The following is a 25,072-nucleotide window of genomic DNA, read 5'->3' on the forward strand; positions in this document are numbered from 1 at the left end:
CTGATAATTCTCTCTCGTATGTCGTGCAAATATTAAATATTCGCCGAATACGACGTATCCATCTAAAGTGCCATTGACATGTAAACACCATTCGACGGTTTCGCAGTACAACACTAATAGGAACGATAAGACTAGTATTGTCGAATCAAGCGAATGTGAATGATGTATTCCTTCGAAGAAGAAGTCGATATGCTTCTCATTTACGGAGAATGCCAACGAAATTCAGTGAGAGCTAGAGACTTATAAGCTGAAAGACATCCGCAACGTACTCACCCTACACGTCGTACATTTAAATATGTGTACGACAAATTGAGAACAACTGGATCTTTAACGCATCGGGAACATATCCGGCAAAAGAAAGTTACTAACGATAAAACCGAAATTGGTACTCTTGCCACTGTGGTTCGAGATCCTTGTGTTAGTTCGCGTCAAAGCGGAAGGGAATCTGGCATGAGCCATATCAGTCTCCACCAAGAATTATCTGGTAAGGATTGTATGCGTCGCACTGAATTCTGCCCATGGGCTCAACTTCAGACTCAGAGGGATGACACATTTATTAATTTGATTTTATTTACTGACGTGGCTACCTTCACGAACCATGAAAATGTTGATTTAATGCTTTATTGGGCAACTGAAAATCCATATTGGCTGCGGAAAGTTGCACATCAAAAACCTTGGTGGGATTCTGGAGGACGGAATTATAGGCCCGTATTTCATGGAAGGAAATCTTAATAGTAGGATGTACACCACATTCCTGCAAGAAACATTAGGTCGGTTATTGGAACAAATACCTTTAGAAGTAAGGAACAGAATGTGGTATCAACACGATGGGTGACCGGCACATTTTTCGCTGATGTTTAGAAATGAGATGCAGAGACAATTCCCAAATCGTTGGACTGGACGCGGAGATGTGTCGTGGCCGGCTCGTTCACCAGACTTGACGCCTCTGGATTTTTTCCGGCGATTTTAAAAGACATTGTTTATAAACACGAGAGAATTGTCAGACATGTGCTTCGATATGTGCTGATGGTTAAAAATATCGGGTATCCGATATATCGATAGTTAAAAATATTATATCGTCGACGCCCAGCATATATAACAAGTATCGATATACTGAAGGGGAAGATCGACGTACCAGTCTATATATGAATTTCAGTTGCACATTGTAGCCGCGCGGTTTGAGGCGCCATGTCACGAATTGCGCGGCGCCTCCCGCCGGAGATTCGAGTGCTCCCTTAGGCATGGGTGTGTTTGTTGTTCTTAGCGTAAGTTGGATTAAGTAGTGTGTAAGTCTAGGGACCGATGACCTCAGCAGTTTGGTCGCTTAGGGATTCACACACATTTGAACTTTTTTGCACATTGTAAATATACTGACCGTTTTAGAGCTGTATGTAATTAAAGAAGTGTCATTATGGTCTCTCCTTTCGCAAAAGATTCCACAATAGTTCCCCATTCTGATCTCCGGGAGGGGACTGCCAAGGGGGAGGTTACCACGAGAAAAAGATTCGATAATATACGAAATAATATCATTATACGATTCGGATGTGGAATATCAGAAGCTTGAACTTGGTAGGGAAATTAGAAAATCTGAAAAGCGAACTGCAAAAGCTCAATCTAGATATAGTATGGGTCAGTGAAGTGAAGTGGAAAGAAGACATATATATATATATATATATATATATATATATATATATATATATATATATATATATATATATATATCGGCACTAGATATTGTCATTTCGGTACCCGCCAGGGTAGGCGAGAGCGCTAACGCGCTGCTTCCTGGGCTCGGGTAGGCTCGCCCGCCCCGGATCGAATCCGCTCGGCGGATTAACGACGAGGGCCGATGTGCCGGCCAGCCTGGATGTGGTTTTTAGGCGGTTTTCCACATCCCGCTAGGTGAATAACGGGCTGATCCCCATGTTCCGCCTCAGTTACACGGCTCGCAGACATCTGAACACTTTCGCACTATTCCATGGATTGCACTCGACGCAGACAATTGGGGGTACACTAATTCCGTCCCGGGGGGTACGGGGTGGCGTCAGGTAGGGCATCCGGCTACCCCTTAAACATTAACATGCCAAATCCGATTAACGATGGCTGACCCTGCGTAACTGCGGGACAAGGCCCAAGCGATATATGGCGATAGATAGATACTGTCATTTCGGTATCGATATATCGCAGGCTATCCGTCACCGGTATATAACGACATTTCTTGGGAAATTATCGATATATCGATAATACGTGACTGTGCGAGCACGTGGTCTGGGAGAGACGCTCCTCGCCCTTACCGGTGACAGCAGGTGGTCAGAGACGTCGGCGTGAAGCAGAAGGGCGCACACAGTCTGGGCACTCACCTGGTGGTGACGATCTGGAGGCGGCTGCTGGCGGCGTCGAAGTCCGCGTCTGGTGGGCCCGCGTCTGCGTGTACGGTGGGCGCGCGACCGCCGGCTGCGGTGTCCTCTTCGCACCTGCAACGAGTCGGCGAGGCGTGAGGAGACAGACCTGCACGGCGGCGCTCGCTTATCTGGCTGGCGGCGCTTATCTGGCAGCGCGGGGCGGGCGCTGGCTGTGCTGTACTGCGCTGTGCCTGCCGCCGCCGCCACCTATCTGCTCGCCAAAGTGTCGCCGCGCCCCGAGAAGACACCTTGGCGGGCAGAAGTACACTGCCGTGCAAAATTTTTCGGACGAAAGTAACTTTAATATCGTGTGCCACTGCCAAGTAACTTGGTGCATACAGAGAGGGTGACTTTCTCCACAATGTACAACCTCTAGGGGTTGACCGATGAGAGGATAGGGAACAAATGGTCTAATGAACTATTCATGCTAGAGACCACTTATTCAGTCATACGGCGTTATAGAGATTGCGGTCTAATACGCGCTGTACCATGCAGCCACAGTTACAGTATGTGTTGAAAATGGAATGCATGTGCTTCGACGCATGCGTGTACGCTCCGTAGTATGTTCTGTTCACAAGTTCAGATCGACCAGGCTGCATCCGAACAGTGTCAAAGGCAGCATGAATACCCTGCGCCAGTGTCTCGATATCTGGAATGGGCTCTGCATACACGATACTTTTTGAGATGGTCTCATAACCAGGAATCGCACGTGGGATCCGGTGAACGGGCAAGCCATGCAACTGGACCCCGTCGCCTGTTCCATCGGCCCGGGGAAGGCAACATTCAGATGCGTCCGGACGTTAACAGCGAAGTGGGCTGGAGCGCCATCATGTAGCAGCCACGTAACCCTTCGATTTATCAATGGAACTTTTTCGAGCAGTGGAGGCAAAGGCGCCTACAATAAACGCCGATGGCTCAAATGGCTCTGTGCACTATGGGACCTCACATCAGAGGTCATCAGCCCCCTAGAACTTAGAACTACTTAAACCTAACTAACCTAAGGATATCACATACACCCTTGCCCGAGGCAGGATTCGAACCTACGACCGTAGTGGTCGCGCGGCTCCAGACTGTAGCCTAGAACCGCCCGAACGCCGATGGTTCCGGCTTGTTCGACGACGTGGAAGGAAGACTGGCCCCAAAATACGGTCGCCAATTTTCCCAGTCCACAGATTCCAGCTGCACCGATGCTGATAATTTCCTGTCGCCTTAGCAGGGGGGTGCTGCATACTACTCCACAGAAACTGTTATGAAAGTTGAAGAAAGCTCTCGCCGTAAAGGTGGCCTCACCTGTGAATAGGATGGATAACACAAATCCCGGAATCGTGGTTGCCTGGTGAAGAAACCAGTGACAAAACTGCTCGCGCTGTGGAAAATCTGCCGTTAGTACGCCGTGCAGACGCTGTAAGTGATAAAGGTCATGAAGAATGCTCCACAAGGTCGTCTGGCTTACTCTGTACTGGCGGGCCAACTGCCTGGTGCTGACTCGCCTGTTAATCACATTTTCCTCCAAGTATGGTGTCCGAACATTCCGAGTAAATCATCTTTTCCTGCTTCCTGAAACGACCCTGTCTCAGACAAACGGCGAAATACTATTGCGAACAATGAATGCTGTGTTTCTTCTCGAAGGGGACAGGTCTCCTGATACAACCTTGTTGCTCGCCGCCCGTTGCTATTTGCCTTTCCGTAAGTAAACACCATGTCGGCCAGCTCTACATTCGAATAAGTAACTATTGTGAACAACTCTGCATAACATCCACTATAAGGTGAGTCAGTAAGAGAAGTAAAACGGACACAACATTAGCAATGACTGCGGAAGGAAGGGCTCTAGGGCATGACGTATCAGGAACAGTACCATCCTCTAGGAGGAAACCATGCATACTTTAACTGTGGCTGCATGGTACAACGCGTATTAGACAGCAATCTTTGTAAAAAGTATGATTGAATAAATGGTCTCTAGCAGAAATCATGCAATTCCGGACATCAGTTAATTATCTCCTTTTTCATTACCTATCCTCTCATCGATCAGCGCCGGCCGCTGTGGACGAGCGGTTCTAGGCGCTTCAGTCCGGAACCGTGCTGCTGCTACGGTCGCAGGTTCGAATCCTGCCTCGGGCATTGATGTGTGTGATGTCCTTAGGTTAGTTAGGTTTGAGTAGTTCTAAGTCTAGGGGACTGATGACCTCAGATGTTAAGTCACGTAGTCCTTAGAGCCACTTGATCCATGTTTTTTTTTTTTCATCGATCAGCCCCTAGAGTTTGTACACGGTGGAAAGAATCACACTGTATAATGAACAGTATACAGAGTGTTCGAAAATTCCCGTTACAAACTTCTATGACTTGTAGAGGGGAGTGAGTAGATAATATTTTGAATAGGATTCAAATGGTTCAAATGGCGCTGAGCACTATGGGACTCAACTGCTGTGGTCATCAGTCCCCTAGAACTTAGAACTACTTAAACCTAACTAACCTAAGGACATCACACACATCCATGCACGAGGCAGGATTCGAACCTGCAGCCGTAGCAGTCGTACGGTTCCGGACTGCGCGCCTAGAACCGCGAAACCACCGCGGCCGGCTTTTGAATAGGAACGGACGTCCAGAAACGTATCGTTTCCGTGCTGCAGCAGTTTGAAAACGTTTTTGCTATGCATCCAATTGTCATTGTGGGAAGTGCTTACGTCGGACCAGCTGATGTCATTTCACGCCCATCCTATCTCTCTGACTTGGATCGAGCCTCATCCATGTGTATGAGAGTGTTAGAGCAACGTGGCTGAGTACAAGTTTGCAGAATAAACCGACATTATCCTTCTGAAAGCTGAAGCGCACGGGAATGGAAGAGATGATCGTCGCCTTTATCAACATCGTTCGAGGCAATGTCCGACCCCATCTCATACTCTTTTCGCCACGATTACGCAACGGCCTCTAAAAACGGTACCTACACAGTCCAAGGAGACGCCGGATACCCGAACTGTCTTCAACTACATCTTGTTGAAGACAACCTGTCAGTGTTCGATGTTCAAAGCTTTGTAGGTTCATTACCCTCATGGAAAATTATGTCTTCGCACACCACAATCCCTGGGTCACAGCAACGATCGTGTTCAACAATGCTGGACATACCCTCATAAGCCGAGGGAACACCCAATTCCCCCAGGAACACTGACGAACATGATTATTTATAGTATGGGGAGGCATGCTGTTGGATGGCCGTACTGACCTCCAGATCTTTGAACACGGTACAGTCACCGATGATCAAGGTCCCTGTGACACAGTATTCCAAAAAATGGTTCATATGGCTCTGAGCACTATGGGACTTAACATGTGAGGTCATCAGTCCCCTAGACTTAGAACTACTTAAACCTAACAGGACATCACACACATGCATGCCCGAGGCTGGATTCGAACCTGCGACCGTAGCAGCCGCGTGGCATAGTATTCCTTCGCCACTTGCGTCTTTGTGGGGCGCATTCGGGCCTGGCTTCATTTTTGTGGATAACAATGCGCCACCGCATCAAACCGCTTCGGTGGAGGAGCTTTTGGAACGAGAGGATATTTGGCGAATGTACCTGCCTACCTGTTTCCCCGACTTGTCCAATGCGTTAGGGGGTATGTGTGTGGGATGCGTTAGGGGGACGTATTTCAGTACGCCCACATACACCAACGACCGTCCAACAACCGTGCTGGTGATGGAATGGGACGCCCTAGCACAATAAAACTTCACCAACCAATTTGCCAGCATGGAAGCATGTTGCAGAGCACGCATTGCCGTCCATGGTGGTCACACGCCCTATTAAGAACCACTCCCCGCCTTCTGTAATGTCCAGGGGACCATCATGAATCGCGGTGACTTCAGTGTAATTGTTGTCTTTGAATACGGGCCGGGGTTCGATTCCCGGCTGGGTCGGGGATTTTCTCCGCTCAGAGACTGGTGTTGTCTTGATCAGCGTTTCATCCCCATCCGGCGCGCAGGTCGCCCAATGTGGCGTCGAATGCTAATCAGACCTGCACCAAGGCGGACGGACCTGCCCCGTAAGGGGCCTTCCGGCCAATGACGCCAAACGCTCACTTCCATTTCCATTGTCTTTGAATAAGAGTGTATTTATTTGACTTACTTTCTATACTATACTCTAGCATTTCTGTATGTGTATGGTTCAGGTTTCCTCGAACTATGTTACTTGACAGCGGAACATCATGCGAAAGTTGCTTTCGTCCTTAAGTTCTGCACACCGGCTGTCTACAGCAGATTTTACAATTCACATTCTCCTTTCATTCATCATATTTCATTAACATTATCTTGAGTGTACACACTCTAATAAGATGAATGAAGCACTGGGTATGTCATTACACATAGAGCAGTTATTCAAATGCGAAAATCACCAACGTGAACGTCTCAAGTTGCTAATAACTACAATGCAAATGCTAGCTTTTTTTTAAATTTATATTGGCTGTCGGTAAATAGTGCTCTGCTGTTAAAGTTTGCCTTCAACAGTAATGAGAAGCAAGCGAAAAGCGTCAACCGACATATCGTCAGAGTTTTGAAATACTGGTAAGGAAACCTGGTGCTGCAATTCAATGTTAAGTGCACTACCTCCATGTATTTCATGCTTACGTACAAAAATTCGTGTCCTACGTCATATTGCTTACTGCCAGCCTCGTCAAAAACGGAGCGCTCGTCACGAAAAACAATTATCCCTGAATATCATTGTTTTGGATCGTGACTGTATATTGTGTCTTGTGGTCCGATGGTTTGGCCCCAAAAAACAGAAAATGTAGCGTTCATAGCCTACGCTCCTTATTCCCTCGTCTCTTCGGTTCCCTCTTGTGTAAATGCTTGTTCACACTACGCAAGCGAATGGCAGTGAACAACGGCAAATTCTATGTGAGTGGTCGTCGCTTACGCTCAATTCCATTCGCTCGAGTGTAAACCGAGCCCAAATGTGACGACTAAATTTTGTACCGAATGAACTTGTTGTGGTCGAGAAACATGCCCTTTGCAAAGCAGGCGCTACTGAACGTATAGTAGCCATTACAGATACATACTTCCCCCTCACTTATCATGTTGTGGCTGTAACTGTGCTGATGAATATGAGAAGGTTCTCTTTCGTGAACAGATTTTTCTTTTTACATACTGGTAAATAATCAGGATGCCTGTACTGGTTTTAATGCGTGACTGCTGAAATTGCAAGAACTGAACTCGCTATCGCATCAAAGTAATTCTACATTCAATCGCCACACCACTCCCGTATGGCGGCCCAGCCTCTGCAGTGGCAAGACAAAGACACGGCGGCACAGCTTACGGCCACCGTCGGCACATTCTGTGCCGTCGTCCTGTTAAAAACCCCTTTTAAAGCTGTGGACCTAAGAAAAGCATGGGATCTCCCGTATGGCGGAATCCATAGCGTGTGGAAAGAAGAAATTGAAGTATTGTCAAGGCTCCTGATTCCGTCACAGAAACGCTTGCATGTTGCGTGTTGCATGGCGAGTGACAAAATTTTCTCGGTTCTCCATCCCATTAACGACTTGCTTCACTGAGAATAACGAATATCAGGAGTGCGAAACCAGCGAGTCGACAAGAACCTGCAGAGAAGAAGATTGGTGAGCGACGAAATACTTCCGTTACTTCGAGTCTACTGAGGATAATGAATTGGAGGAACAAGAAAATTTCGGCTGGGTTGGACACTAACTTAGTGTGGGAGGAAGAAAACAAGTGAGTACTGAAACGTTTCAGATAGTAGCAAAACAGTACCTCGAGTCCCATGCAATATTCGTTACTCAGTAATGAATACATACACTAATGGTGGTGGTGGTGGTTAGTGTTTAACGTCCCGTCGACAACGAGGTCATTAGAGACGGAGCGCAAGCTCGGGTTAGGGAAGGATTGGGGAGGAAATCGGCCGTGCCCTTTCAAAGGAACCATCCCGGCATTTTCCTGAAGCGATTTAGGGAAATCACGGAAAACCTAAATCAGGATGGCCGAAGACGGGATTGAACCGTCGTCCTCCCCAATGCGAGTCCAGTGTGCTAACCACTGCGCCACCTCGCTCGGTACATACACTACTGGCCATTAAAATTGCTACACGACCGAAGATGACGTGCTACAGACGCGAAGTTTAACCGAAAGGAAGAAGATGATGTGATATGCAAATGATTAGCTTTTCAGAGCATCCACACAAGGTTGGCGCCGGTGGCGACACCTACAACGTCCTGACATGAGGAAAGTTTTCAACCGATTTCTCATACACAAACAGCAGTTGACCGGCAACGCCTGGTGAAACGTTGTTGTGCTTCGTCGTGTAAGGAGGAGAAATGCGTACCATCACGTTTCCGACTTTGATAAAGGTCGGATTGTAGGCTATCGGAATCGGTGGGTTCAGGAGGGTAATACGGAACGCCGTGCTGGATCCCAACGGCTTCGTATCACTAGCAGTCGAGATGACAGGCATCTTACCCGCATGGCTGTAACGGATCGTGCAGCCACGTCTCTATCCCTGAGTCAACAGATGGGGACGTTTGCAGGACAACAACCATCTGCACGGACTATCAGCTCGGAGACCATGGCTGTGGTTACTCTTGACGCTGCATCACAGACAGGAGCGGCTCCAATGGTGTACTCAATGACGAACCTGAGTGCGCGTATGGCGAAAAGTTATTTTTTGGATAAATCCTGGTTCTGTTTACAGCATCATGATGGTCGCATCCGTGTTTGGCGACATCGCGGTGAACGCACATTGGAAGCGTGTACTGGTCAGCGCCATACTGGCGTATCACCCGGCGTGATGGTATGGTGTGCCATTGGTTACACGTCTCGGTCAACTCTTGTTCACATTGACGGCACTTTGAACACTGGACGTTACACTTCAGATGTGGTACGACCCGTGGCTCTACCCTTCATTCGATCCCTGCGAAACCCTACATTTTAGCAGGATAATGCACGACCGCATGTTGCAGGTCATGTACGGGCCTTTCTGGACACAGAAAATGTTCGACTGCTGCCCTGGCCAGCACATTCTCCAGATCTCTCACCAACTGAAAACGTCTGGTCAATGATGGCCGAGCAACTGGCTCGTCAGAATACGCCAGTCACTGCTCTTGATGAACTGTGGTATCGTGCTGAAGCTGCATGGGCAGCTGTACCTGTACACGCCATCCAAGCTGTGTTTGACTCAATGCCCAGGCGTATCAAGGCCGTTATTACAGCCAGAGGTGGTTATTCTGGGTACTGATTTCTCAGGATCTATGCACCCAAATTGCGTGAAAATGTAATCACATGTCAGTTCTAGTATAATATATTTGCCCAATGAATACCCGTTTATCATCTGCATTTCTTCTTTGTGTAGCAATTTTAATGGCCAGTAGTGTACTATGGATAGTGACCTACGTACTCGTCATCAGTATTATACCAAACAGCAGTTGAAACCAAATCTTTTCAAATCTGTAAGAGTCACTACGTGAGCTGGCGCGCTGCTGGCGCCAGTCTCCATCGATTGTCATCCCGATCGTTGAGAGTCGATTTTCGGTGCCTGCATGCCTTCTTCGCATCTTTGGTGGATGGCTATTTAACTGCGGCGCGCGCGCTCTGCTGGTGTTTGAGTTCGGGTATCAGCTGTGTGAGCGACAGCGACGTGTGGCGCTGTGGATGTATGCAGCGTGGCCAGTGGCAGAGACGACGGAGGAGCGTGGCGTGGTTAGCCGTTTGAATGCAGATCCGCCACAGACGGTGATTGGGATTTCCTTGACGTTTGAAGGACAGATTTCCTTCGCGTCTGTTACATGTTACTCAAAGTGAATGAACTGGAGTCGTCGAATTGTTCCTTGGTGGGTTCTGTTCATGTTAATTGAATACCCGAATATCTTGATTGTTTCAGTTACTTATCACTGTATTTGGTCTGGCCGCCTCATATGTTGACCGCATTTAAGGGAGTGCTAGCTACGCACAACAAATATACACTCCTGGAAATGGAAAAAAGAACACACTGACACCGGTGTGTCAGACCCACCATACTTGCTCCGGACACTGCGAGAGGGCTGTACAAGCAATGATCACACGCACGGCACAGCGGACACACCAGGGACCGCGGTGTTGGCCGTCGAATGGCGCTCCGCGCAGCATTTGTGCACCGCCGCCGTCAGTGTCAGCCAGTTTGCCGTGGCATACGGAGCTCCATCGCAGTCTTTAACACTGGTAGCATGCCGCGACAGCGTGGACGTGAACCTTATGTGCAGTTGACGGACTTTGAGCGGGGGCGTATAGAGGGCATGCGGGAGGCCGGGTGGACGTACCGCCGAATTGCTCAACACGTGGGGCGTGAGGTCTCCACAGTACATCGATGTTGCCAGTGGTCGGCGGAAGGTGCACGTGCCCGTCGACCTGGGACCGGACCGCAGCGACGCACGGATGCACGCCAAGACCGTAGGATCCTACGCAGTGCCGTAGGGGACCGCACCGCCACTTCCCAGCAAATTAGGGACACTGTTGCTCCTGGGGTATCGGCGAGGACCATTCGCAACCGTCTCCATGAAGCTGGGCTACGGTCCCGCACACCGTTAGGCCGTCTTCCGCTCACGCCCCAACATCGTGCAGCCCGCCTCCAGTGGTGTCGCGACAGGCGTGAATGGAGGGACGAATGGAGACGTGTCGTCTTCAGCGATGAGAGTCGCTTCTTCCTTGGTGCCAATGATGGTCGTATGCGTGTTTAGCGCCGTACACGTGAGCGCCACAATCAGGACTGCATACGACCGCGGCACACAGGCAAACACCCGGCATCATGGTGTGGGGAGCGATCTCCTACACTGGCCGTACACCTCTGGTGATCGTCGAGGGGACACTGAATAGTGCACGGTACATCCAAACCGTCATCGAACCCATCGTTCTACCATTCCTAGACCGCCAACGGAACTTGCTGTTCCAACAGGACAATGCACGTCCGCATGTATCCCGTGCCACCCAACGTGCTCTAGAAGGTATAAGTCAACTACCCTGGCCAGCAAGATCTCCGGATCTGTCCGCCATTGAGAATGTTTTGGACTGAGTGAAGCGTCGTCTCACGCGGTCTGCACGTCCAGCACGAACGCTGGTCCAACTGAATCGCCAGGTGGAAATGGCATGGCAAGCCGTTCCACAAGACTACATCCAGCATCTCTACGATCGTCTCCATGGGAGAATAGCAGCCTGCATTGCTGCGAAAGGTGGATATACACTGTACTAGTGCCGACATTGTGCATGCTCTGTTGCCTGTGTCTATGTGCCTGTGGTTCTGTCAGTGTGATCATGTGATGTATCTGACCCCAGGAATGTGTCAATAAAGTTTCCCCTTCCTGGGACAATGAATTCACGGTGTTCTTATTTCAATTTCCAGGAGTGTACATGAAGCCGTGCTTAATGCGTAGCTAGAGGTCAGACCAAGTATTGCGTAAGTCTGTGCCTGGCGTTCGAGAGCGGGCCGACATAATTTTCCCTATTTCTTTTTTCTATGTTATTATTTTATTTGTTTGTTCTATAGAATTGGCTAATAAAATTTTAAGAGCCGTTACTAGGCAAGTGGTCTCGTAGGTTAGTTCTGCTTGGGTTCATTTTGTGCCGTGCATAATTAAAGGTTGATTTATAACCAGTTGGGCAGATATGTTTTGTATATGTGATGCACCAGAATGTTGTCTGCCGCTGATGTGTTTATGTTTCAGATAATTAGCAGTGGTCGACGCGAGAAAACTCCAATCGTCGTATCACGGCAGAAGAGGGAAATTTAAGGACCTGGATCGGTGTCTATGGTTACGTTGTTAGTGTCCTGCAATTCCATCTTTCCCGTGGAGCGTTGTGGTTTTCCAGAAGCTTAATTGTAGCTCAAAGTTGAGTATAGTTCTACTTCACCTCCTGGTACATGAATATCCTGTATCTGTGAGAACCTTTCGGTCTCCACACGTCCATCACTAATTTTCAACGTAAAACTGAAACGGCCCCATTTTATGACTATTTAATATGCTACTATTATATTCTGGGGATGAAATGTACGTGAACCTCGTACCTGTAAGTAATACTAAAGAGAAGCCTAACTGAGTGTATTAATCTGATAATACTTTTAATTTGTTAGAATTGCGTAAATCAGTCAATGGAATATGTCTTAGCAGTTGGAAGCAGTTTTAGAATTTGATATGAGTTATGTGAAAACCAGTTTCTATGTAAGTCATGAAGCATGTTTAAAAGGTTTGTGTGATTCAGTTATGTCAGTTAAATTTGACTAATGGTGGTTTTATGAACATTGTTTTAATTAGTGAAAATTGGTTGAGTAAATTTTGAAAGATCTGCGTCTATCGGACTTGAATGGATTAATGTTTTAATCTGAGTCCTGCTGGTGGTTCGGTAGGGCAGTGCCTTTTATTATAATCGTTGTTACTGTTAATTTCATCAAGAGAATGTGTTTGTAATACAGAAGTGTATGAAAACTACAAACTGGTTATGTGTTTAATTTCGATGTGTCGGAAGGAATAACCCATCACTATGCATAGAAATAATTAAGAAGCTAACAGGACGCTGAGTTTATACTCAGACAATAAAACACCACTAATATTTAGGACTTAACTTGACTGTATAAATTCCTGCAAACACCACCTAGAAGAACTGAAGCAAAAACTGAAATCGAGAAACTGTATACTAGCTCGCAGATCGTGAGAAAGCAACGCAAACACACTGCGCATATCAGCATTGCCACTGGCATATAGTACTGCAGAACATTGCGCCCCAGTATATCACCCACAGGAAAAAGTTGATGTGGAGCTCAGTGAATAGTTGACGGTCGTAAGTGGTCCACCGAAACCGACCCTTACAGCCTGACTGGCAGTGCTAGCCAATATCCAGCCACTAAACTTCAAATACAAATCTGCAAATATAAAAAGAAGATAACCGAACCATTGGGATGCCCCGTTATTTACAAAATGGCTCAAATGGCTCTGAACACTATGGGACTTAACATCTATGGTCATCAGTCCCCTAGAACTTAGAACTACTTAAACCTTACTAACCGAAGGACACCACACAACACCCAGTGATCACGAGGCAGAGAAAATCCCTAACCCCGACGGGAATCGAACCCGGGAAACCGGGCGTGGGAACCGAGAGCGCTACCGCACAACCACGAGCTGTGGACATCATTTACACAAAAGGATCGACTGAACTCGGACACTCTGGAAAAACATCCAGTGATTAGAAGTTGGTGACGAAGAAAAGGATTCGCAAGAACACTGGCAAAGCAACATCCCGCAGAATGGATCCCTTATTGCTGACATGACCAAACAAGTTCCTCGGTTTGGCCGTCCAATAAGTGGACAAGATTAAACACACCGAGCGAGGTGGCGCAGTGGTTAGCACACTGGACTCGTATTCGGCAGTAGGACGGTTCAGTGCTGCATCCGGCCATCCTGATTTAGGTTTTCCGTGATTTCCCTACATGGCTTCAGGAAAACGCTGAGATGGTTCCTCTGAAAGAGCACGGCTGACTTCCTTCCCCATCCTTCCCTAATCCAAAGAAACAGATGACCTCGCTAAATGATAATTAACTGAAAGCCTCACCTGCCGACAGGTGTTGTTGATATACGTCGATGGGGACAGCTGAAAATGTGTGCCCCTACCGGGACTCGAGCCCGGGATCTCCTGCTTACATGGCAGACGCTCTATCTATCTGAGCCACCGAGGATACAGATGGACTTATCCCTTGCACGCTTCCCGTGAGACCCAAATTCGCAAACGTCCACAATCTACATACGTAATGTACCTAATAGGTATTTACCCATCCACTCATTACTCGCCCCAACTAAGGTGACATTTTCAGGTGTCCCCATCGACGTATATCAACAACACCTGTCGGCAGCTGAGGGTTTCAGTTAATTATAATTTATTATAGAGAAGCTGTGCGGTCATCAATGGTATCTGTTCTTTCGAGAACAGTTAGTATCTCCATGTATGTAGTTAAAGGCTACCCAGCCATTGACCTTCACCTGTGCGAATGCGCACAGATTGCACGAACTCTTACGGGAATCGTCACATTAGTGTGCGCGAGTAATGAGTGGATGGGCAAATATGTTACGTACATTACGTATGTACAAGGTGTTTCAAAAATGACCGGTATATTTGAAACGGCAATACAAACTAAACGATCAGCGATAGAAATACACCGTTTGTTGCAATATGCTTCGGACAACAGTACATTTTCAGGCAGACAAACTTTCGAAATTACAATAGTTACAATTGTCAACAACAGATAGCGCTGCGGGTTGGGAAACTCTATAGTACGATATTTTCCACATATCCACCATGCGTAGCAATAATATGGAGTAGTCTCTGAATGAAATTACCCGAAACCTTTGACAACGTGTCTGGCGGAATGGCTTCACATGCAGATGAGATGTACTGCTTCAGCTGTTCAATTGTTTCTGGATTCTGGCGGTGCACCTGGTCTTTCAAGTGTCCCCACAGAAAAAAAGTCACAGGGGTTCATGTCTGGCGAATAGGGAGGCCAATCCACGCCGCCTCCTGTATGTTTCGGATAGCCCAAAGCAATCACACGATCATCGAAATATTCATTCAGGAAATTAAAGACGTCGGTCGTGCGATGTGGCCGGGCACCATCTTGCATAAACCACGATGTGTTCGCAGTGTCGTCTAAGGCAGTTTGTACCGCCACAAATTCACGAAGAATGTCCAGATAGCGTGATGCAGTAATCGTTTCGGATCTGAAAAATGGGCCAGTGATTCCTTTGGAAGAAATGGCTGCCCAGACCAGTACTTTTTGAGGATGCAGAGACTGCAACATGGGGCTTTTCGGTTCCCCATATGCGCCAGTTCTGTTTATTGAAGAAGCCGTCCAGGTAAAAATAAGCTTCGTCAGTAAACTAAATGCTGCCCACATGCATATCGCCGTCATCAATCCTGTGCACTATATCGTTAGCGAATGTCTCTCGTGCAGCAATGGTAGCGGCGCTGAGGGGTTGCCGCGATTGAATTTTGTATGGATAGAGGTGTAAACTCTGGCGCATAAGACGATACGTGGACGTTGGCGTCATTTGGACCGCAGCTGCAACACGGAGAACGGAAACCCGAGGCCGCAGTTGGATCACCTGCTGCACTAGATGCGCGTTGCCTCTGTGGTTGCCGTACGCGGTCGCCCTACATTTCCAGCACGTTCATCCGTCACGTTCCCAGTCCATAGAATTTTTTCAAACAGATCCTTTATTTTATCGCTTTTCGGTCCTTTGGTTACATTAAACCTCCGTTGAAAACTTCGTCTTGTTGCAACAACACTGTGTTCTAGGCGGTGGAATTCCAACACCAGAAAAATCCTCTGTTCTAAGGAATAAACCATGTTGTCCACAGCACACTTGCACGTTGTGAACAGCACACGCTTACAGCAGAAAGACGACGTACAGAGTGGCGCACCCACAGACTGCGTTGTCTTCTATATCTTTCACATCACTTGCAGCGCCATCTGTTGTTGAAAATTGTAACTACTGTAATTTCGAAAGTTTGTCCGCCTGAAAATGTACTGTTATCCCAAGAATATTGCAACAAACGGTGTATTTCTATCGCTGCTCGATTAGTTTTTATTGCCGTTTCAAATATACCCGTCATTTTTTAAACACCCTGTAGATTGTGGACAGTTGGGAATGTGGGTCTCACGGGAAGCGTGCAAGGTGTAAGTTCCTGCAGTCGCGCTATTCATCTGTGTTCCTGGTGGCTGAGATGGATAGAGCGTCTGCCATTTATGCAGGAGTTCCCGGGTTCGAGTCCCGGTCGGGGCACACATTTTCAGCTGTCCCCATCGACGTATATCAACAACACCTGTCGGAAGCTGGGGATTTCGGTTAATCATCATTTATTCTAGAGAAGCTACACGGTCATGATAGGTATCTGTTCTTTCGAGAACAGTTACTATCTTCATGTTTCTAGATGACCTCGGTGTCAGGTCACCTCCCCCTAACAACCCAAAGCAACCCAATATTAAAAAGAACAGGCACTGGAAATGGTCGCTGTAAAAACTTAATGACAAAGTGCGATCCTTTCTGTGAGTGCGGTAAACTGGAAAATATCGACCATATTTTGAATAGTATAAATTATGGTTTCAGAGGAGGACGAATTAAGAGATATTCAGAATGTCTCCAGGAAAGCCCTCTAATGGCTGATTAATAAAAAAAAATGGCTCTGAGCACTATGGGACTTAACATCTGTGGTCATCAGACCCCTAGAACTTAGAACTACTTAAACCTAACTAACCTAAGGACATCACACACATCCATGCCCGAGGCAGGATTCGAACCTGCTACCGTAGCAGTCACGCGGTTCCGGACTGAGCGCCTTAACCGCGGCTGATTAATCTTCAGTGCGCTATTTTACTGTAGTGTGTAGTGCATAGCTTACCTCATAATAGACTTCTGCTTTTTTAAAAATAATTCCTTTAGAGTCATGATGTTTTGTGCTCTTCAGTTCGAATGTGCTCTCTGTTTGCAGAGTGTATAATGTATTTTCATATCTGCTTAGTATTTTTTTCTCTTATGCCGTTTCAACATTATGATTCGTGGTTTTTTACTTCGTGATGAGTTACTTCTCATTGCGCAAAACTGTATTCTTTTTTAAATTGTCTTCGCAATGTCGAACGAATACATATACTGTTTTTGGCTGCTGCCGACGTTAGCTAGCTGACAGCGGTGTGTGAGGTAGGCGCAGTCGCCTGCTGTGTTACTGCATTTGTACCACTAATTTTCTAAAACGGGTGCAACGGAACAGCCACCCACGTCACTCAGAAAAGTTATTGCTTCAGTATCGAAAGTAATCGGCCGATTAAAGACATTAATTGTTAATCGCCAGAGCACCTAGTAACCCCACTAAACTCTTCCCCATTTCTACTGTGGTCACATGTGGTGCGACATTAATAGCGGCAAAGCTGCCTCAGAAGCTGCAGTGACTTCGGCACTTCTTGGCCAAGGTCTGCCAACTGCAGAGGATGACTGCCACTGCCTTATGCTGGAGTAGGCTGACTAGACGCCCCCGTTTTGCCAGGACAGACATGATTTTCACATAAATGTACTGGCGTCCCGAAAAAATCATTCGGGATACATAATTGCCCTGATTTTTAATCGAGAAACAATTTGCGTGCAATAATACTTCTCGCGTACTTATGTATTTGTGGAAAAAGAGCTTCCTAGAAGTAGAACGTTGTAGAAACATAAGGCTGTATTTTCTTTTACAATATATAGGCGTACCGCATCTGGTTTGACTAGTCTTATGCTTAAAGAATTAGTAAGAGACATGTTGCAAAGGAAAGCAGCTACCCCCGCCTCTGGCTTGCTGAACAATTTATTGCCCTCCGGACAAGTAAGATAAAAACCAAAGGAGTATAAAGGAGCATCACTTAAACCATTTGTCCCAAAGGGGCTGCAGCCATATGTAAGATAATTTTGTGAAGAATGTGAGCGATGCGGCGTGTGTTACCAGAGCTTACTGAACAGGCCTACTGTTTGACATTTATGCACGCTTGCCCTAACAGTCTGCAGTCAAACGATATCTTAAATTTGGGTATGAAATGTATAATTTTTATCTTAGTACTGATCACCAACATTACGTACTTTTTAGGATTAATAAATTGTATCTACTTTCCCAGTAAGTGACTACACATTGCAGAAAATATATCCAAGCTATTACAATGAAGAGGTATATATCTGTCATTTTTATTTCTGAAGAAAAAATGTTATTTATGTGTAATATACCTACATTTTCGTTTCCAATTCACAAAATGAAAATACTTTTTTGTTGTGGGTTTTTCAGTTGCTGCATCATCATAGGCTTAAAATGGTTCAAACGGCTCTGAGCACTATGGCACTTAACATCTGAGGTCATCAGCCGCCTAGACTTAGAACTACTTAAACCTAACTAACCTAAGGACATCACACACATCCATGCCCGAGGCAGGATTCGAACCTGCGACCATAGTAGTCGTGCGGTTCCAGACTGAAGCGCCTAGAACCACTCGGTCACAGCGGCCGGTTCGTCATAGGCCCATCATCGTTTTCGAACTACCACAATAACTGATACGAAAGGTAAATGCAGTTACGTATAAATACAAGTGCCCCGGTTTCTTCTTTTTGATATCTGGTCAGCTTTCTTCTTTTTGAAATCTGGTCAGCCTAACCTAGAGAAGTGTGAGGGCGGTTCTTTCAGGTCGCTCTCGCACGTATTGCCACTTCAGCGAGCTGCTAGGTGCCTGGCCCTGCGTAAAATTCGAACGGCTAGTCTATGAAACCACCAGCACCGCGTTGTTTCGCCCTCATTCCGTCGCAGATTTCGCAGTCGATAGACAAGTTTAGTGACCATCCGCGCACCGCCTCCGCCACCGGCGTCGGCGTGAGGTGAACCTTCCAGTCACGACTCCCGTGCGACATCTATACCCAACATAGCTCACTTCAATGACTTCGCAGTCAGCGAATAAATTTCAGGTTCCATATTTGTTTTTCTTGCATATAAAACAGAACGTGGTTTCGTCGCAAGGCGGTCTTAGAGTCACATACATTATTCTCCATTACTAGTGCGTGTGCGAAATGCTCGATTTTACTGCGCTCTAAGTATATTGCGCGTATTTAACTTATTTTCGTTCGCATCCATTTTTCGTACTTCCTCGCGTATAATGGAGAACTCCATGTTAGCAGCTATTGACAGAATTGGTTTTCAATTTCATTACATCTTGACACAGAATGAGTATGAACTTCTGCTTTAATGGTGTTGCTTCTTGCAACGAAACCAGCTTTTTGTCAACCACGAGACGAGAAAAAATATGTAAGACTTCAAATCACCGAATAAGAAAACGAGGTGATGAATGACTGCTACAGTTGCAGCGCTGCAAGTGAGCTGATAGCGAACCGAGGCCGTGTTACCGAAGTCCTGCTAGAGTTTCACCGCCCTGGCGCGGAGAATGGGGTCCTCAGTTCGTAGCCGTGCGTTGCAGTGATGTCACACTTGGACGCACATAACGCGACCACACATTTCCTCGCACTTTCGGCAGCTCCAATCAGTTTACAGATAACACTCTATAGCAACTGCAAACCTTGTCAGACCATTTTTCGTAACACGCTCTGTATAAAGCCCTACGTTCGTGCCTTTTACCAACAGATCGCTTTCAAAGACCAGGCAACCTCTACAATGTGTAGTCTTATAACGAGTGCGTAAAAGGCAGCCTTTTTCACGAAGCCGTGAACCTAGTTTCCACTCTAGATATTAGCGTCGCATAAAAATTACTCATTTCAGTTTGTATCTACATCGTGGCAGAACAAAAACATTTATTACAGGTTGGCAACACAAAACAGACAGCTGCATTAAGTCTGCTGCACCACTGACTGCAGGAGTCATAAAGACCAGCTGCTGAGAGAGGAGCAACATGTTTTCGCGTACAAACGACAAAGTGGCTCGTTGAGTCACTTGCGCCGGTATCGTGTGTCATTCTTGGAGTCGGCGAGGGAAGCGCGCACATTTCGTACATTGCCTCAACGGCAGTGCGCGCCCCGGCTGTTTAGCTCTCTCTGAGCGCCTCGGTCTCAGGTTTCTCCGCTAGGTGGCAGCTCTAGCGAGGGAGCGTGGCAGTTCCAAGAAAACCCGCCAGGCGTCAGGAGACGTCTTAACGCAGAGGGTCTGTATACAGCGCATATAGGGGTTCTCTGTATGACACACTGGTAATACTTAGCTCAACGTCGAGAGGCCGTCCTGTTGCTAACGATTAGCAAATAGCACTTCCTATGAAATCAGCTGTATTGCACACGCTGGGAAGTATTTGCATATGTCTGCTGTCATTATGCTACAAGTTAACTGGGAGATACGCTGACAAATCTCTTCACATTTGCATAATACAACACATAAATTACAGCACGGTTGCACAACCAGATCCCCCCCCTTTCGTTTTTTCCTCTCCTTCCTCCTTGTTTTCCTCCTCCTCCAGGTCTCCTCCCCCCCCCCCCCCCCCATATACCCTTGGCTATGGAGTGTCATCTTATTGCCGACATTTTAGTGCAGTGTTTTATAGTGAGTGTTTTACAGTAAGTGTTCCGTGTTGTGTGTCTTTTGGGAATTACGTGCGTGTTTCATAGTGAGTGTTTTACAGTAAGTGTTCCATATTGTGTGTCTTTTGGGAATTGCGAACGGCCATCATACTGTCGCTGGGTGTGATTTTTTATCTCTTGCGAACAGAAACCAGACTGTCGCCATGTTTTTTAATTGTGTGTCTACTATGTTACTTGTCTGATCCCTGTGTATTTTATTAACATTGCCAACCCCTTTGCTTTCTGATTTAACTTTCCGCAATTTTCCGCCATTTTACACTTTAAGTCACCGTTTTATCGCCTGTTTTTCTTGTTTATTTTTTTCTTCCGTTTTTAAAAACGTCTGTAGGCTGTATAGCAACGTACTAAGCTGCTGCCAGCCCGCGCCCTGCGGGGGGAATTGAAATTCAATAAAGGAAAAAAAGAAACACAACCAGATGGTCTGTATGCTTCGGGTATCCTGTGCATGAATAGAAAAGGATAAGTCTACAATCCGCTTACAAGAGAATGCAGGATACTACGAAAGATGTTAGTAAACGGATGTGTTGACGTAAAGTTCGATTGGGAAACGAGATGGAACCAATACAACAACGACTTAAAAATAAATTTATTCATTCATTTATTCGTGTCAAAAACGTTGCGTACAAAACAGACAAAGGGGGAAAAGAGACTAAATACATAACTTTGATACATACGAAGGAAATACAGATACAATGCGAGGCAATTAGAACGATACAATAATGGTTATATATACACAAATTACAAACAATAAATATAACCAGATCAAAAATTAGATACCTCGATGGCATTGTCCCTGGGCCGAAATAGGTCCAGGAAATTGGAAACGGGTGCTTCGTGCTTTATTCGGATCCACATTCGCATAAAGTTCCATTTGACCATATTATACTTTATTCCCACGATTCTTAGTCTGTTGAGGGATTTCCACGTTTTCCATTGCAGATTTTGGCATGGCGGGGCCGGGGGAGGCGGAGGGGGGGGGGGAGTGAGGAGGGAGGGAGGACGGACTCCGAAGGTGGGATCCATGATGCAATATCTTCGTTTCTGGTTGTCCACAGGTTGTATCGTGCCATTGACGGCGATGCACTGTCATTGACGGAAGTGTTTAGAAAGCTCTTCCAAGATTTCAGTCTGCGTGGGGGAGGGTGGTGTTCGTGCAACAGGTGTCCGCAGCTCGTGGTCTATTGGCTAGCGGCCTCTGGGTACGAGGTCCCAGGTTCGATTCCCGGCTAAGTTGGGCATTTTCTCTGCCCAGAGACTGGGTGTTTGTGTTCTCCTCATCATTTCATCATCATCGTTCATGACAGTGGCTAGATTGGATAGTGTAAAAATTGGACTGTGTAAAGAATTGGGACTTTGTACAGGCACTGATGACGGCGCAGTTGAGCGCCCCGCAAACCAAACAAACTTGCAACGGGTGAGCAGCGTTTAGTTACACTTTGCATCTCTGTGTGTTCGCGGGAACTTCTCGTCTTATATCTGGATGGACTAACCCCGCCAGGCTGTAGAATTTGTAGGTAGGCGTTGCCCACAAGTATCCTGTTGTTATTCTACACGGAGAAATTCTTCCAATCCATATGTGGCATACAGCAAACCAGTGCTTAACAGTATTGGTTAAAAGCAGTCTTGGTTGCAATTTCAACGCGTAGTTGAAAAATAAAAAAACTAAAATTGCAACCAAGACTGCTTTTAACCATTATTATTCTACATGTCTCGTTGACAGCAACATATACATGCAGGCGTTATATCGATAATTCTTAGCGGTATATCGATAGAGGCTTGTGACATCTTTTTAAATATCTATAGATAGCCTTCCGCATGTTTTTAGAAATATCAACAGTCGTCCTGTGGGCCTTTCTTGTCTGCTTTGTTGAAGAACTCTGCTTCGGAGCCTCAGACATTCACTGTTCACCAGAGACATTACAAGTATTTCGCGCGCAAACCATCAAACCTTTATCAGTCATAAAGTCCCCCGTCGCGTTTTTGTGTTTGTATGCGAACGCTAATCGGAACTGCTGTAGCGATTCTGATATGGTTTTCGTTAAAGAAAGACAGACTTCGTCCTGTTCCGGCACTACTCGGTTCGTGTCGGTTTCGTTCGGCCCGTCTCGGAAGTATTCGGTGCAGCGCAACATTTCATTTAGCACCGCGATGGGGCAGTATTCGGTCGTCACGACGTTCTTCAGTTCAGCAAAATCGTGTTGCCAGAGCTGTTTATCCTTCGCTGTTGGTAGCATAAGGACAGTTCACAGGTCCAGTGGCTGTTTGCACAAACAGAGTGGTTGCGAAATAATGATATTGACAACTCTCATGCTTCTCGTCTATTTTGCAGTCGCATAATCCATGGGTACCGCAGATTCGCCATGGAATGATATTGCAGCACTATGCACTAGTTGGCAACGAAGGAACAAAGAATTACTACGATCGACAGACGATGTGGTCTTATTGTGGACTTCAGTCCAGAGACTGGTTTGATCCTACTGTCCATGCTACTCTATGCTGTGCAAGCTTCTTCATCTCCGAATAACTACTGCAACCTACATCCTTCTGAATATGCTTAGCGCATTCATCTCTTGGTCTCCCTCTACGATTTTTACACTCCACACTGCCCTCCAATACTAAATTGGTGATCCCTTATTTCTCGAATGTGTCCTGCCAACCTGTCCCTTCTTATAGTCAGGTTATTCCACAAATTCCTCTTCTCCCGAATTCAGTTCAGTACCTCTACATTACTTGAGTGATCTGCCCATATAATCTCCAAAATTCTTCTGAGCAGCACATTTCGAAAGCTTCTGTTCTGTACTTGTCTAAACCATCGTCCATGTTTCACTTCCATACATGGCTACCCTCTATAGAAATACTTTTGGAATAGACTTCCTGACACTTATCTATACTCGATGTTAATAAATTTCTCTTCTTCACAAACGCTCTTCTTGCCATATCCAGGCTACATTTTCTACCCTCTACTTCGAGCATCATCAGTTATTTTCCTTCCCAGATAGCAAAACTCATCTACTACTTTACGTGTCTCGTTTCCTAATCTAATTCCCACAGCATCACCCGATTTAATTCGACTACATTCCATTATCCTCATTTTGCTTTTCTTGATGTTCATCTTATGTACTCCTTGCAAGACACTGTCCATTGCGTTCAACTGCTCTTCCGGGTCCTTTGCTGTCTCTGACAGAATTACAATGTCATCGGCGAATCTCAAAGTTTTAATTTCTTCTCCATGGATTTTAATTTCAGCACCAAATTTTCCTTTTGTTTCCTTTACTGTTAGCTCAATATACAGACTGAATAGTATCGGAAATAGGCTACAGCCCTGTCTCATTCCATTCTGAATCACTGCTTCCCTTTCGCGCCCCTCGACTCTTATAACTGCCATCTGGTTTCTGTACAAATTGTAAATAGCCTTTCGCTCCCTGTATTTTACACCTGCCACCTTCAGAATTTGAAAGAGACTATTCCAGTCATCATTGTCAAAAGCTTTCTATAAGTCTACAAAGGCTAGAAAAGTAGGTTGGCCTTTCGTTAACTTATCTCCTAAGGTCCACTACTGGCCATTATAATTGCTACACCACGTAGATGACGTGCTACGGACCCGAAATTTAACCGACAGGAAGAAGATGCTCTGATATGCAAATGATTAGCTTTTCAGAGCATTCACACAAGTTGGCGACGATGGCGACAGCTACAACGTGCTGACATGAGGAAAGTTTCCAACCGATTTCACGTACACAAACAGCAGTTGACCGGAGATGCCTGGTGAAACGTTGTTGTGATGCCTCGTGTAAGGAGCAGGATCGCTTACCATCACGTTTCGGACTTTCATAAAGGTCAGATTGTAGAATATGGCGATTGTGGTTTATCGTATCGCGACATTGCTGCTCGCGTTGGTCGAGATCCAATGACTGTTAGCAGAATATGGAATCGGTGGGTTCAGGAGGGGAATACGGAACGCAGCGTTGGATCCCAACGGCCTCGTATCACTATCAGTCGAGATGACAGGCATCTTATCCGCATGGCTGTAACGGATCGTGCAGCCACTTCTCGATCCCTGAGTCAACAGATGGGGACGTTTGCAAGACAACAACCATCTGCACGAACAGTTCGACGACGTTTGCACCAGCATGGACTGTCAGCTCGGAGACCGTGGCTTCGGTTACCCTTGACGCTGCATCACAGACAGCAGCGCCTGCGATGGTGTGGTCAACGTTTAACCTGGGTGCACGAATGGCAGAACGTCATTTTTTCGGATGAATCCAGGTTCTGTTTACAGCATCATGATGGTCGCATCCGTGTTCGGCGACATCGCGGTGAACACACATTGGCGGCGTGTATTCTTCATCGCCATACCGGCATATCACCCGGCGTGATAGCATGGGTGCCATTAGTTACAAGTCTCGGTCAGCTCTTGTTCGCATTGACGGCACTTTGAACAGTGGACGTTACATTTCAGACGTGTTACGACCCGTGGCTCTACCCTTCATTCGATCGCTACGAAATCCTACATTTCATCAGGATAATGCACGACCGCATGTTGCAGGTCATGTAGGGGCCTTTCTGGATACAGAAAATGTTCGTCT

The 25,072-nt window shown here is 46.4% G+C and overlaps 1 protein-coding gene across 2 annotated transcripts in view; it reads right to left on the bottom strand.

Annotated features, from left to right (window-relative positions):
* The window catches only part of LOC126271939 (uncharacterized), an 891,928-nt gene that overhangs the window by 433,164 nt on the left and 433,692 nt on the right, over positions 1-25,072 (bottom strand). For both annotated transcript variants that reach the window (XM_049974360.1, XM_049974359.1), the window contains exon 9: positions 2,361-2,474. In XM_049974360.1, the coding sequence (XP_049830317.1) occupies positions 2,361-2,474 (114 nt within the window). The remainder of the gene's footprint in view (positions 1-2,360; positions 2,475-25,072) is intronic.

Source organism: Schistocerca gregaria, chromosome 5 (genome assembly GCF_023897955.1).
Source record: "Schistocerca gregaria isolate iqSchGreg1 chromosome 5, iqSchGreg1.2, whole genome shotgun sequence".
NCBI lineage: Eukaryota > Metazoa > Arthropoda > Insecta > Orthoptera > Acrididae > Schistocerca > Schistocerca gregaria.